The sequence below is a fragment of the Nerophis ophidion genome, linkage group LG03 (genome assembly GCF_033978795.1).
Source record: "Nerophis ophidion isolate RoL-2023_Sa linkage group LG03, RoL_Noph_v1.0, whole genome shotgun sequence".
Lineage (NCBI taxonomy): Eukaryota > Metazoa > Chordata > Actinopteri > Syngnathiformes > Syngnathidae > Nerophis > Nerophis ophidion.
Genome location: NC_084613.1, coordinates 20,234,696 through 20,249,702, shown reverse-complemented (window position 1 = coordinate 20,249,702; position 15,007 = coordinate 20,234,696). Strand labels below are relative to the sequence as shown.

Here is a 15,007-nt window from a genome sequence, read left to right as displayed (position 1 = left end):
GCAATATTACACACCAGCTGTTTGATATGTGCGTCTTAATTGTAGCTTTTAATTTACACAATTGGATAGCAATAGCAAAGCCAATCTGTATAAGCATCAGGCTAGGGCATTCTTGGAGAAGTGGAGGCAAACTTACTTATTTATTGGCATTGAACATTGCAACATTGTTCAGCGCTAGTTTGGCTAAGTTCGCTCTCAGTCCTGCTGGAGTGATTGCAAAGTGCGAAGACAGTCGGCACCCTAGATACCATAACATGGCGCTGTTGGATTTTACGTGAATCGGTCCCAGTAGAACCGGCGAGGTTCGGTCGGTGCCAAAAAATTTGGTACCCATCCCTAAACACCTTGATCATTGCACACAGGCCGACATGACGGAAGCCCAAACAAGCACAACCAATGTTTGGTCTTTAGGATCTTTAGTTAAAACAAATTTGTTTTTGTTTTTTTTTACTTATTCTTTTGGCTTTTATGGACACCAAAGGTGTGTTTGTTGTGGTGTTCAAAGTTTTTGAACAGCATTATGATAAAGCCATCAACTGAAGATAAAGAGTTTAAGATCCTATTGACCAAACAATGGATTTAGAAAGACAGCAGCACCTTTAACTCAACACCGTGTGGAGATCACGCACTCAGGGGAAGCAATACTTTGATATACTTGACTGTAAGATGACTTGTGGAGTAATTTATGTTTAATAAAAGAGAAATTTGGCATAATCTCAGTCGATTATGCAGGGAGAAAAACATTTGTCCATATACTTGCTAATTTGCGCAATATATATAGAAATATGACATCATTATCAATGCTGAGCCTTCTCCTTAAAGTTGGTGCTTTCCAGTTGTGGCATCGCCAGCAGTCACCTGACATCCCGTCATTGCGAAGCCTAAGATCAGTTTAAAGGGATTCTTCTGGGTTTTGTATGCACCCCAGGTGTAATAAAGCAAAGTATCAATGAAAAGCCATGGATTTTTTGTTACAAACACATTTGGTTTTATCTCCAGATTGGAATAGGGGCGTCCCGATACTAAGTTTTATTTGATACCAATATTGGTCCGATACGATATCAGCAATAATCATTATTTTATAGAGTGGAATGTTAGAAAAGGTTTGATCAAGTCAAATGAGAAAATTGTAAGTATTAAAAGAGAACAATTGTAAGTATGAAAAACAGTAAACTATTCATCATTAACCGCCTGTATTGGATTTATGCTGTCTTTAAGTTGAAGTGGCGACACCTACTACCAACAATAATTCATTAAGTTAAGCTCATGAAGCAGTAAGTTAAATGGTGCGGACATGTTTGTTACTGGATACTTTATAATCCACAAACAAAGTGTTACTAATATGCAACTGAAGTTATGGGACACTTGTTGATTTTGACTAATTGGCTGTTTTACACTGCAATAATGTTCAACTAAGGATATGTCGAGCTCGTGTGCTATTGTGTGCTTAAATGTTGCGTAGCTGCGTGTCCCTAGTAGCCTTTAACCTACCATGTTTACTTTTTGTAAATGACTAAAATACAAGAAAAGACCAAACTTGTGTGTATGGATGGGTACCGTGCACATTTGAACCGATATGGTACTAATTCCAGGTACCTGGGATACCATTACTCAACGGTACCAATTTTCAGTACTTTTGTGTGTGTTAATAAATGTTATTTTTTAATGAAAGATTTAAAAATGAGCTGTTTGTGATAACTGTGCAGGACATTAGTGTCTCATTTGCAATGCAGTTGCACTTCCAAGACATAAGATGGCAGTACTGTATAGACTACCAATGGTATGTTGTCTAACTCGGAGGTAGCTTTTTCCACAAAGCTAAATGTGTTATGTTGCGCCCTACAAAATGTTTATACTGTAAGTATTGTGCTTATTTCACACCAGCTGTTTGATTGTAACATCCATCTTAAGCGTAGTTTTCATTACCAAATTTGGAGGTGTTGAAATCGCAATGTAACATCGCTAATGCTACAGCATTTCTAAGGCAAATCCAATTACCATCAAACTCGCACATTTTGGAGCCTTACTTTACATTTGAGCTTTTCCTATCAATCGTACTTGCTTTGTTGGTGTTGAAAATTACTGAGAGGGAGTTTGGCTGAGTCCGCCCTGAGTGCTACTTGAATGATTGTTTACGTGAGCCACTCTTTGAGTCTGCAACCGGATGTGATGACAAACCGGACGTGCAACAAAGCTATCAAAATATGGCACAGTTTGATTTTACATGAATCAAAACCTGATAATACTGACGGAATTCAGTCAGTGCCTGTAAAAGTACTAATATATTATATATATATATATATATATATATATATATATCCATCCATCCATTTTCTACCGCTTATTCCCTTTCGGGGTCGCGGGGGGCGCTGGCGCCTATCTCAGCTACAATCGGGCGGAAGGCGGGGTACACCCTGGACAAGTCGCCACCTCATCGCAGGGCCAACACAGATAGACAGACAACATTCACACACTAGGGCCAATTTAGTGTTGCCAATCAATCTATCCCCAGGTGCATGTCTTTGGAAGTGGGAGGAAGCCGGAGTACCCGGAGGGAACCCACGCATTCACGGGGAGAACATGCAAACTCCACACAGAAAGATCCCGAGCCTGGATTTGAACCCAAGACTGCAGGACCTTCGTATTGTGAGGCAGACGCACTAACCCCTCTGCCACCGTGAAGCCCTATATATATATATATATATATATATATACAGTATATATATATATATATATATATATATATATATATATATATATATATGTAGGTGTGGGAAAAAATCACAAGACTACTTCATCTCTACAGATCTGTTTCATGAGGGGTTCCCTCAATCATCAGGAGATTTTAATGGAAGCATTCACATACAATGGTTTATATAGAGCACAGAGTGGGTGGGTACAAGCAGGCGTAGGGTGTGGTGATTGGCTCATGTGTTACCTAGGAGGTGTTTCCGTCTATGGCGGCATGTTGAAATGATTTCACTGCGCTTGTTGAGAGATGATAGATCTGGATGATATATAATAAACAGTTTCTCTTTTAAGCATAGGTTGCATCTTTTATTACCACTGTTGTAAGGTGTGCTGGATGCAAGAATTTGCCATGTTATTGAATATTCAACATTATTGTCTTTGAGGTTCCAAATGTGTTTGCTGAGTTCTGTAGAATTCTGCAAAGTCTGGTTTCTAAAGGAAGCGTTGTGATTATTCCATCTGGTTTTGAACGCTCCTTCGGTTAATCCTACGTACGTGTCGGATGTGTTAATGTCCTTGCGTATTACCTTTGCTTGGTAAACGACTGATGTCTGTAAGCACCTTCCGTTGAGAGGGCAATCAGGTTTCTTGCGACAGTTACATTCATTATTGGTTTCAGAGTCGTTTAGTCTGGGGGTAGGCAGTCCTTTTGCAATTGCTTTGTTGTGGTTTGAAATGATTTGTTGCATGTTATTCATACAGCTGTAGCTCAATTTAATGTTGTTCTTGTTGAATATTTTTCTTAGGGTGTTGCCTTTGGGGAAGTGTTTGTCGATCAGAGTGAGGAACTTGCGGCCGATGTTGGTTGAGACGTCTTTGCTGAATGGCGGATTGTACCAGATGATGTTGTTTCGTTTTCTGCTCTTTTTTGGTTGGTTTCCTGGGGTGGGTTCATAGGTGAGGGTGAAGTTGTATCCGCTTTCATCAAGTGCTTTCTGGTACAGGGGGGTTGCTTGGTCGAGTTCAGCTTTGCTGGATGACAGCATCGATAGTCTTTTATTAATTCCGGTAGGTATTCTTTTCGTGGTGGTGGGTGGGTGGTTGCTGTCGTGGTGCACGTATTGGAGTGTTGTGTTGGGTTTCGTGAATGGTTGGTAGCTGTTATTTCTCAGGTTGAAAGTGACGTCGAGGAAGTTGACGGTTTGCTTGTTGGCTTCAATCGTAATCCGTAGGCCGTTTTCTTTGAAGATTTGGCATATGCGCTTCTTGGTGTTCTCGCTGCTCCTTGGCGAGGCGCGGCACACTGCCAGTCCATCATCACGGTAAATACCAAGGTTGAGGTTGAGGCTAGCAAGCTGGGAGAGGAGGAAACTCCCAACGAGTTCGCACGTTTCTGCGCCGTCAAAACTCCCCATAGTAACGTCAAATGTTGAATTGTTCTTTTTTTGCCATGGTGTACTGTTGTGGATGAGTATGGAGTTCTTTGCGTGGATGATGATGTTTCTTTCGTTGCCTGTGATTGAGTCGTAGTCCGAGGCGAAGTTTAGTGCTTGGGTCAGTAGGTCTTGCGTGATGGAAGGGTAAAATTCTTCGATGTCGAAGGAGATAAAGTTGTGTTGTTGTTTGTCTTGGATGTTGTTGAACCATTTGATTACTGCTGCTGTATTTCTCCATTGGTTGAGTGGTGTTTTGTCCTTGATTTTTGCGTTGATTCTGTCCAGGATTATTTTGCTGATTTTTCCTATTTCGGATTTAGTTGGGTTTATTAGTCGGCATGTTGGGTTATTTGCGAAGTTGGGTTTGTGGTCCTTCAATGTGATGAAGGCTTCTTTGTTGGCTGTGGCGTCCACCCTGTCCTCAATGTCCAGTTCGGTTGCGATCCGCTTGTTTTCCAGGTGGATGTTCTGTAAAGTGTTGGGTTGCGCTTTTTTGTATGATTTGGTGATGCTTTTGTCCAGTAAGGAGTTCCATCCATCCATCCATTTTCTACCGCTTATTCCCTTTTGGGGTCGCGGGGGGCGCTGGCGCCTATCTCAGCTACAATCGGGCGGAAGGCGGGGTACACCCTGGACAAGTCGCCACCTCATCGCAGGGCCCCAGTAAGGAGTTATGTTCTGGTATGTCCATTCTGTAGAAGTTTGTGGTTTTATCGGCGGCTATGATGAGGTTGCTTACTTTCTTGATGCGCTCCGTGTCATTTTTCAGCTTGGTGAGGAATGGGTTGCGGGCTGGCTTAAATTTGACTGATTGTATCATTTTGAGCATGTCGTTCTCAAAGTCCTTTAATTCCTTGACTGTGGGTGGGTTCTTGGTAGATTTGAATCCGTAAGTTTCCTTTTGCGTTCCTTTTGTTTCAGGGTGGAGGAAAAAGTGTGCTTTCCACCGCATCCTTCTTAGGAAGTGTTCCGTCTTTTCGATGAGTCTTTGCTTGTAGTCCTTCTGCGCGGGTATGGGAATGTTCTTCGTGGAGTAGTCGATGCTGAACTTTTCCATTTCGGATCGTCGTACAGTGCTCAACAAATGTCAATTTGGAGCGGAATATGTCTTGATTGGATTATCCAGAGAATAGTGCTCGATACCGTGGTAGAGCGCAATATGTAGGTGTGGGAAAAAATCACAAGACTACTTCATCTCTACAGATCTGTGTCATGAGGGGTTCCCTCAATCATCAGGAGATTTTAATGGAAGCATTCACATACAATGGTTTATATAGAGCACAGAGTGGGTGGGTACAAGCAGGCGTAGGGTGTGGTGATTGGCTCATGTGTTACCTAGGAGGTGTTTCCGTCTATGGCGGCATGTTGAAATGATTTCACTGCGCTTGTTGAGAGATGATAGATCTGGATGATATATAATAAACAGTTTCTCTTTTAAGCATAGGTTGCATCTTTTATTACCACTGTTGTAAGGTGTGCTGGATGCAAGAATTTGCCATGTTATTGAATATTCAACATTATTGTCTTTGAGGTTCCAAATGTGTTTGCTGAGTTCTGTAGAATTCTGCAAAGTCTGGTTTCTAAAGGAAGCGTTGTGATTATTCCATCTGGTTTTGAACGCTCCTTCGGTTAATCCTACGTACGTGTCGGATGTGTTAATGTCCTTGCGTATTACCTTTGCTTGGTAAACGACTGATGTCTGTAAGCACCTTCCGTTGAGAGGGCAATCAGGTTTCTTGCGACAGTTACATTCATTATTGGTTTCAGAGTCGTTTAGTCTGGGGGTAGGCAGTCCTTTTGCAATTGCTTTGTTGTGGTTTGAAATGATTTGTTGCATGTTATTCATACAGCTGTAGCTCAATTTAATGTTGTTCTTGTTGAATATTTTTCTTAGGGTGTTGCCTTTGGGGAAGTGTTTGTCGATCAGAGTGAGGAACTTGCGGCCGATGTTGGTTGAGACGTCTTTGCTGAATGGCGGATTGTACCAGATGATGTTGTTTCGTTTTCTGCTCTTTTTTGGTTGGTTTCATAGGTGAGGGTGAAGTTGTATCCGCTTTCATCAAGTGCTTTCTGGTACAGGGGGGTTGCTTGGTCGAATTCAGCTTTGCTGGATGACAGCATCGATAGTCTTTTATTAATTCCGGTAGGTATTCTTTTCGTGGTGGTGGGTGGGTGGTTGCTGTCGTGGTGCACGTATTGGAGTGTTGTGTTGGGTTTCGTGAATGGTTGGTAGCTGTTATTTCTCAGGTTGAAAGTGACGTCGAGGAAGTTGACGGTTTGCTTGTTGGCTTCAATCGTAATCCGTAGGCCGTTTTCTTTGAAGATTTGGCATATGCGCTTCTTGGTGTTCTCGCTGCTCCTTGGCGAGGCGCGGCACACTGCCAGTCCATCATCACGGTAAATACCAAGGTTCAGGTTGAGGCTAGCAAGCTGGGAGAGGAGGAAACTCCCAACGAGTTCGCACGTTTCTGCGCCGTCAAAACTCCCCATAGTAACGTCAAATGTTGAATTGTTCTTTTTTTGCCATGGTGTACTGTTGTGGATGAGTATGGAGTTCTTTGCGTGGATGATGATGTTTCTTTCGTTGCCTGTGATTGAGTCGTAGTCCGAGGCGAAGTTTCAACATGCCGCCATAGACGGAAACACCTCCTAGGTAACAGATGAGCCAATCACCACACCCTACGCCTGCTTGTACCCACCCACTCTGTGCTCTATATAAACCATTGTATGTGAATGCTTCCATTAAAATCTCCTGATGATTGAGGGAACCCCTCATGAAACAGATCTGTAGAGATGAAGTAGTCTTGTGATTTTTTCCCACACCTACATATTGCGCTCTACCACGGTATCGAGCACTATTCTCTGGATAATCCAATCAAGACATATATATATATATATATATATATATTTATTTATTTTGGGGCTGGGCGATATTGGCTTTTATTAATATCGCAATATTTTTATGCCATATCGCGGTATACGATATATATCTCGATATTTTGCCTTGGCCTTGAATGAACACTTGATGCATATAATCACAGCAGTATGATGATTCTATGTGTCTACATTAAAATATTCTTCTTCATACTGCATTAATATATGCTTCTTTTAACCTTTCATGCAGAGAGAGAAATCACAAATAAGTCAATTAACCAAAACTGTATTTATTAAATATTCTTCATTCTCTCGCGGGTGACCTTTTAAATGAAAGAACAAATTAGTAGTGCTGCTACCTTTTATAGCAACACTTGTGCTGCATACTTTGTATATTGCTGTTGTCTGCTGAATATCTTCCCGCTTGAAGCCAAACCACCGCCAGATGATGGACCCCCTGCTGTTTTTTTGGGCATTAATTGTTCTTCCTCCATTTGTGATCAGTTTCGCACCCTCTCTCTCTTGTAATGTCACTCAACTCGCTCCGTTCCGGTCCGCTCTGCTCTGCTTGCGCTTCCTGCCTCAGTTAACGTTAGCCATGCTGCTAACTCTCTGCTCGGCGAGCGCGTATGGCACTAAACGCGTGACAGTATGTGACGTACTGTATGTAAGAAGGCGGGCTTGTTTTCAGTCTCTGTGAGAAGGAGAGACGAGAAGGAGAGTCGAGGAGTGAGAAACGCCTGTAGTGTAATGCCTGCAGCCAAAAGCAATTGCGTGAGAACGTATACTCGAATATTACGATAGTCATTTTTTATATCGCACAGAGACAAACCCGCCATATATCGTTTGTATCGATATATCGCCCAGCCCTAATAATATATATATATATATATATATATATATAAAGTACTGATTAGTTAAAAACTGCTGCGGGCGTTTTTAGAAAGTATTTTTCAAACACACGACCGCCAATGCGGACTAATCCAAGGCAACTTGTTTATTTGTTATTTTTTGTGTATTTTTAAGACAAAAAACTTAGGAGAAAGAAGAAAAAAACGGAACTTTCGACTTGCAGCAACTTTTGTGAGGCATTTTTGTGCTGAAGAACGCTGATCAGTGGAACTATCTTGCATTGTTTTTACTCAACTTGTCATCTTTAAACGATATGCAGTTTAATGTTTATTGTTTTTACAAACTTAATTTCGATATGCAAAGCTACGAGAAGTGGACTCTGTTTTAAACGTTTTTATGCAGGCAAAGAGGATGGACCCTTTTAAGCGTATTTACACAGGACTATGAAGTCGGACTCGAAGCAACAACCTCAGCTGCTTACTACTCGGACTTTGTTGGATACATGTGAAATAAAGGAGGCATCACACGAGTGGAACAAAGGTAAATAACATCAAAAATCAACTATTTATTTCATTATTAAATGTTGTAAAAGTAATCAGTGACACAACATTTGTGAATTAGTGTGAATTATATTTATATAGCGCTTTTCTCTAGTGACTCAAAGCGCTTTTACATTGTTAAACCCAATATCTAAGTTACATTTAAACCAGTGTGGGTGGCAGTGGGAGCAGGCGGGTAAAGTGTCTTGCCCAAGGACACAACAGCAGTAACTAGGATGGCGGAAGCGGGAATCGAACCTAGAACCCTCAGGTTGCTTCCACCGAGCTATACTGTGTAGTTATTAGCCTCAACTTGAGTGAACAGAATGCTAACGCTAAATTCGATGTGTCCGTGTTGTCGGCGTGAGATAAACACTGACATTTTTTACTTATATATTATTTACAGATAAACACTGACATTTATTTTGTATTATTTATATATTATGTACAGATAAACACAGACATTTATTATTTATATTGTGTTATTTACAGATAAACACTGACATCTACCATTTATATGTTGTTAATTACGGATAAACACTGGCATTTATTATGGATATATTGTTATTTACAGATAAACACTGACATTTATTATTCATATTTCGTTATTTACAAATAAACACTGACATTATTTATATATTGTTATTTACAGATAAACACTGACATTTTATCATTTACATTTTGTTATTTACAGATAAACACTGATATTTGTTAGTCATATATTGTTATTTGCAGATAAACACTGACATTTATTATTTATATATTGTTATTTACAAATAAACACTGACATTTATTATTCATAAATTGTTATTTACAAATAAACACTGACATTTATTATTCATAAATTATTTACAGATAAACACTGACATTAAACACTGACATGTATTATTCCTGTATTGATATTTACAGATAAACACTGACATTTATTATTTATATATTGTTATTTACAACTGAACTGGACTACAGGGAATCACCTGACCCTGACTTTTTATGAACAATACGGTACATTTCATCTTATAAATCCTATCGTTTTGTATATTACTGCTTTGTATTTAATTGACCTACTTTGTAGCAAAAGAACTGTGACCTAATATTGTCTGTTTGAGTGGTATCAGTGTAGAAATATATTCAAGCACTCCTCCATACGTCATCAGCCTGATTTGTAGAAACTACCTGAAATGCGGTGGAAACACAAACCACACACTTCTACAGGAACCTATAGATCCAGAAACCAGAGAAAAAAGGTATATTTAAATGTTGACTGACTGTCCAGCTTTGCACAGGTAAACACAGTGCTGGAGCGTTTGTATCGAAGCGCTTCTATCAGTAGATGCTATATTCTAATATTTGTTTTTATGCTGATATCGGACCGATACCAATATCGGATGAGGACACCCCTAGTTTTGAATGAAATGCAGTGTCAAAACACATTAAGATATCCCTTTAAGCGCTTGAGAGGCAGCGGTGTACAGAGCATGGTCGCGGTATCCCGAACTCATTCATCTTTGGTGGCAAACAGGCGGCACGGTGAGCACACACCCCCACGTGCACACCAGCGTGATACTGACCAGCTCGCTCTCACAGTAACAGTCCCAGTGGCGTTTGTGGGATTTCGTTGTCATCTGCAAGTGAGGCACATTGCGTTAATGGCGCCAGTGTATGAGGTCACCACTCTACGTTTCAGAACCTTTTTGTTCGTCTAACATAAATACAGTGGAACCTCTAACGATGAATGAGCACAGTCTGTTCAGGGATGTTAATATTTGTATTTATGAACAATATCTTCAATAGGAAATCAATGAAATCAAGGTAAAAAAAACTGTTGTATAAACTGCACAAATTCACATTATAGCATAATTAAGTGGCATACAAGTGTAAAGCAGTGTTGATACAAGTCAAACATGCTTAAAGGCCTACTGAAATGAGATTTTCTTATTTAAACGGGAATAGCAGGTCCATTCTATGTGTCATACTTGACCATTTCGCGATATTGCCATATTTTTGCTGAAAGGATTTTTTAGAGAACATCGACAATAGAGTTCACAACTTTTGGTCGCTAATAAAAAAGCCTTGGCTTTATCGGAAGTAACAGAGGATGTGCACGTGATGTCACGGGTTGTGGGGCTCCTCACATCCTCACATTGTTTATAATCATAGCCTCCAGCAGCAAGAGCTATTCGGACCGAGAAAGCGACAATTTCCCCATTAATTTGAGCGGGGATGAAAGATTCGTGGATGAAGACAGTAAGAGTGAAGCACAAAAAAAAAAAAAAAAAAAGACGGCTCCAGGCGGCGGCAGGTGGACCGTTTCAGATGTAATTAGACACATTTACTAGGATAATTCTGGAAGATCCTTTATCTGCTTATTGTTTTAAGAGTGTTTTACTGAGATTGTAAAGTCATACCTGAAATTCGGATGGCTGCAGTGAACACCAGTGTCTCGCAGAGAAGCCGAGGAGCCAAGATCACAGCTGCCTTTTTGAGCTGCAGGATGAAGTCGCATAATCCACTGAAGTCTCCGGTAAGAGCCGACTTAATATCTTTCAATTTTCCCATTCAAAAACTTGTTGGTTGACGTAGAGAAACATGTTCGCTCTACCGCTCTCTGTTAAAGCTTCACAACAAACAAAGAAACACAGGCTGTGTTTCGGTGCTAAAGGCAGCTGCAATCCACCGCTTTCCACCAACAGCATTATTCTTTATAGTCTCCATTATTAATAGAACAAATTGCAAAAGATTCAGCAACACAGATGTCCAAATTACTGAGTAATTATGCGATGAAAAGAGACGACTTTTAGCCGTGTGTGGTGCTGGGCTAATATGTCCCCTCCAACCCGAGACGTCACAAACATGCGTCATTATTCTGTGATGTTTTCAACAAGAAACTCCGCGGGAAATTTAAAATTGTAATTTAGTAAACTAAACCGGCCGTATTGGCATGTGTTGCAATTTTTTAATATTTCATCATTGATATATAAACTATCAGACTGCGTGGTCGGTAGTAGTGGGTTACAGTAGGCCTGTAAGTCATTTGAAAGCAGTACCTGACATACCCGAAAATATGGCCAAACATTAAAAGAAAGGCTGATAATTAAGGATTTTCTGTTACTAACTAGCTGATAGACATGATAGTGAATATTTAAGACATCCTGGTGGAGGTAAATAATTAAAGGATAAATTAAATTGTCATGTTCATGCAGCAAGAATGTTCACTCCTTGGGGAATGAAATAAACAGAGTGTCGGTCATCCACTCTCTTTGTCTCTGTGAGTGGCGGCGGGACCAAGCCTGCCAGCATACACACGCACACAGAAGTTGAACCTCGAAACGTAAACATTAGGGAACGTAGCAGGAATGAGTTTCATCAATTTTTTTAACTATATTGCTAACTAACAAACCGACAAACTCCGAAAATTGCAAGGTGCAGTAATTGACACGATGATAAAGCTTTTGCACGCGAGCTAATCTTTCTTCCGGATTTCTCCAGGTAAATTTTGCCATGCTTTTATTTTGGAGTTTTCGTCGCACTGAACAGGATGTCACTCAGTGCACGTTTTAATGCTGTGTAATCCTTAGCAATACTGATGACATCAACAATACTTCAAGATAGGGCTGGGGCGATAAAAGAGCATCAATATATATACCGATAGACACGCAATTGAAATCGATAAAATAAGTCTGAAAAAAACATACTTTTTTTTTTCTTGAAGAAAGTGGAAGTTGCGAAGCATGGGTGGTTGCACGAACAAAGGCACTCACTCTCTGGTAACCGAGCAACACAGGAAGTGATCACTGATAAGTGGAAGTGACACTTTATCAGTCAATCAAGTAACAATCAGAATATGTTGTGTTCACTAATTTTGAATGTACATAAATGAAAGTTTGTGTTGCTGAGCCCGACCTGGACATAGTCTGGAGTGTATATAAATGCTTATTTTGAAAATATAATTTTTTTTTACAGATTATAGGCCATCTGTTGTTGAGTTCCCTAATTTTGAGTGTACATAGATGAAGGTGTGTGTTGCTGACTCCGACATGGACATAATCTGGACTGGACCTGGTTTTAAGAACCCTTTAAACCAGTGGTTCTCAACCTTTCTTCAGTGATGTACCCACTGTGAACATTTTTTTTTTATTCAAGTACCACCTAATCAGAGCAAAGCATTTTTGGTTGAAAAAAAGAGATGAAGTAAAATACAGCACTATGTCATCAGTTTCTGATTTATTAAATTGTATAACAGTGCAAAATATTGCACATTTGTAGTGGTATTTCTTAAACTATTTGGAAAAAAATATATAAAAATACTAAAAACTTGTTGAAAAATAAACAAGTGATTCAATTATAAATAAAGATTTCTAATAATAATAATAATAATAATAATGGATTAGATTTATATCGTGCTTTTTTATTGTTAGATACTCAAAACGCTCACAGAGAAGTGGGAACCCATCATTCATTCACACCTGGTGGTGGTAAACTACATCTGTAGCCACAGCTGCCCTGTGGTAGACTGACGGAAGCGTGGCTCCCAGTTTGCGCCTACGGCCCCTCCGACCACCACCAATCATTCATTCATTATTCATTCACCAGTGTGAGCGGCACAGGGGAAAAGGTGAAGTGTCCTGCACAAGGACACAACGGCAGCTATTTGGATGTCTATAGGTGGGAAGCGAACCTGCAACCCTCAGGTTTCTGGCACGGCCGCTCTACCTACTACGCCATGCCGCCCTCATCTTCTACACATAGAAGTAATCATCAACTTAAAGTGCTCTCTTTGGGAATTGTAATAGAGATCCATCTGGATTCATGAACTTAATTCTAAACATTTCTTCACAAAAAAAGAAATCTTTAACATCAATATTTATGGAACATGTCCACAAAACATCTAGCCGTCAACACTGAATATTGCATTGTTGCATTTCTTTTCACAGTTTATGAACTTACATTCATATGTTGCTGAAGTATTATTCAATAAATATATTTATAAAGGATTTTTGAAATCTTGCTATTTTTAGAATATTTCCAAAAAATGTCACGTACCCCTTGGCATACCTTCAAGTACCCCCATTTGAGAACCACTGCTTTAAACAATCTAATTTCATTGACAACCTGGTCAGGTGAAGGTATAATCCTTTTTAAAAAAAAAAAAATTAAATAATAAGATAACTTAATTAAAAACACTTTCTTGAATAACAAATGTAAAAACAGTTACATATAAACTAGTAATTAATGAAAATAAGTAAAATTAACCGTTAAAGGTTAGTACAATAGTGGACCAGTGGCATGCACAATCATGTGTGTTTACAGACTGTATGTATCCCTTGCAGATTGTATTGATATATATTCTAGAAACCAGAATATTAATAACAGAAAGAAAACAACCCTTTTGTGTGAATGAGTGTACATGGGGTAGTGAGGTTTTTTGGGTTGGTGCTCTAATTGTAAATGTATCTTGTGTTTTTTATGTTGATATAATTAAAAAAAAGAAATAATAAAAACAGTCAATATCAACTATCAAGTTTGGTTAAGCCATCATGTTGTCTGGCGGTTGATTCTTTGCAGGGAGTGAGAAGAGAAAGTAAAATTGAAAAAATAGCGGAAAAAAACAGGAAAAGTCACCTCGACAGCATGGAAGTTTTGGGGATTTTTTCTAAAAGGAACCATACTCAGACCAAAGCGCTCCTAATGAATAACACCACACCACTCACACTTTAGAGCACAGCTGTAAATTCCTGGCACTAAACCTGCAGTTAGCTATTCTCTGGTTTCTCTATGTTTACATGTTGACACTTTGCACATTTTTCTTACACGTTATTAAACATTTCTTGCATATTCCATATTTTTGCACCTTCATTTTAAGAGCTTATTGTTAAGTGTTCATTGTGATTTTACAATTTTGTTTTCCATGCTTGTTTTGACATTTCCTTTCGGCCTTAATAACTGAGGGGATTATAATCAGAGGAAAGTTACAATTGGAAAAAAAATGTTTCACGCTTAATATATTTTTTCCATAAGTAAAAAAAAAAATCCAATAATTATCGATATTGACCGATATAAAACACTTATACCGTTATACAGTTTTCAGTCATAATGCCTGGACCTACTAAAACACATGTTGGCACAAACCGCCTGAAATTAACCCTTTGGCACTCAAATTTTATGTCAACATCAACTTTTGGGCACTTCTTGGTTATATTAAGAACGCGGTGACCCAGGACTTAATGAGTTGGTCAACAGACAGGCTGTCAAAATATCAATCATCAATCAATCAATGTTTACTTATATAGCCCTAAATCACTGGTGTCTCAAAGGGCTGCACAAACCACCACGACATCCTCGGTAGGCCCACATAAGGGCAAGGAAAACTCACACCCAGTGGGACATCGGTGACAATAATGACCCAGTGGGACGTCGGTGACAATGATGACTATGAGAACCTTAGAGAGGAGGAAAACAATGGATGTCGAGCGGGTCCAACATGATACTGTGAAAGTTCAATCCACAATGGATCCAACACAGTCGCGAGAGTCCAGTCCAAAGCGGATCCAACACAGCAGCGAGAGTCCCGTTCACAGCGGAGCCAGCAGGAAACCATCCCAAGCGGAGGCGGATCAG

General features: G+C 39.6%; 1 protein-coding gene across 7 annotated transcripts in view; it reads right to left on the bottom strand.

Moving 5' to 3' along the window:
* Nucleotides 1-15,007, bottom strand: part of LOC133549287 (unconventional myosin-IXa-like) — a 244,584-nt gene that overhangs the window by 115,994 nt on the left and 113,583 nt on the right. For 5 of the 7 annotated variants that reach the window (XM_061894536.1, XM_061894538.1, XM_061894541.1 and 2 more), the window contains exon 6: nt 9,961-10,014. The exons of the other annotated variants lie outside the window; for them this stretch is intronic. In XM_061894536.1, the coding sequence (XP_061750520.1) occupies nt 9,961-10,014 (54 nt within the window). The remainder of the gene's footprint in view (nt 1-9,960; nt 10,015-15,007) is intronic. 7 annotated transcript variants of the gene reach the window in all.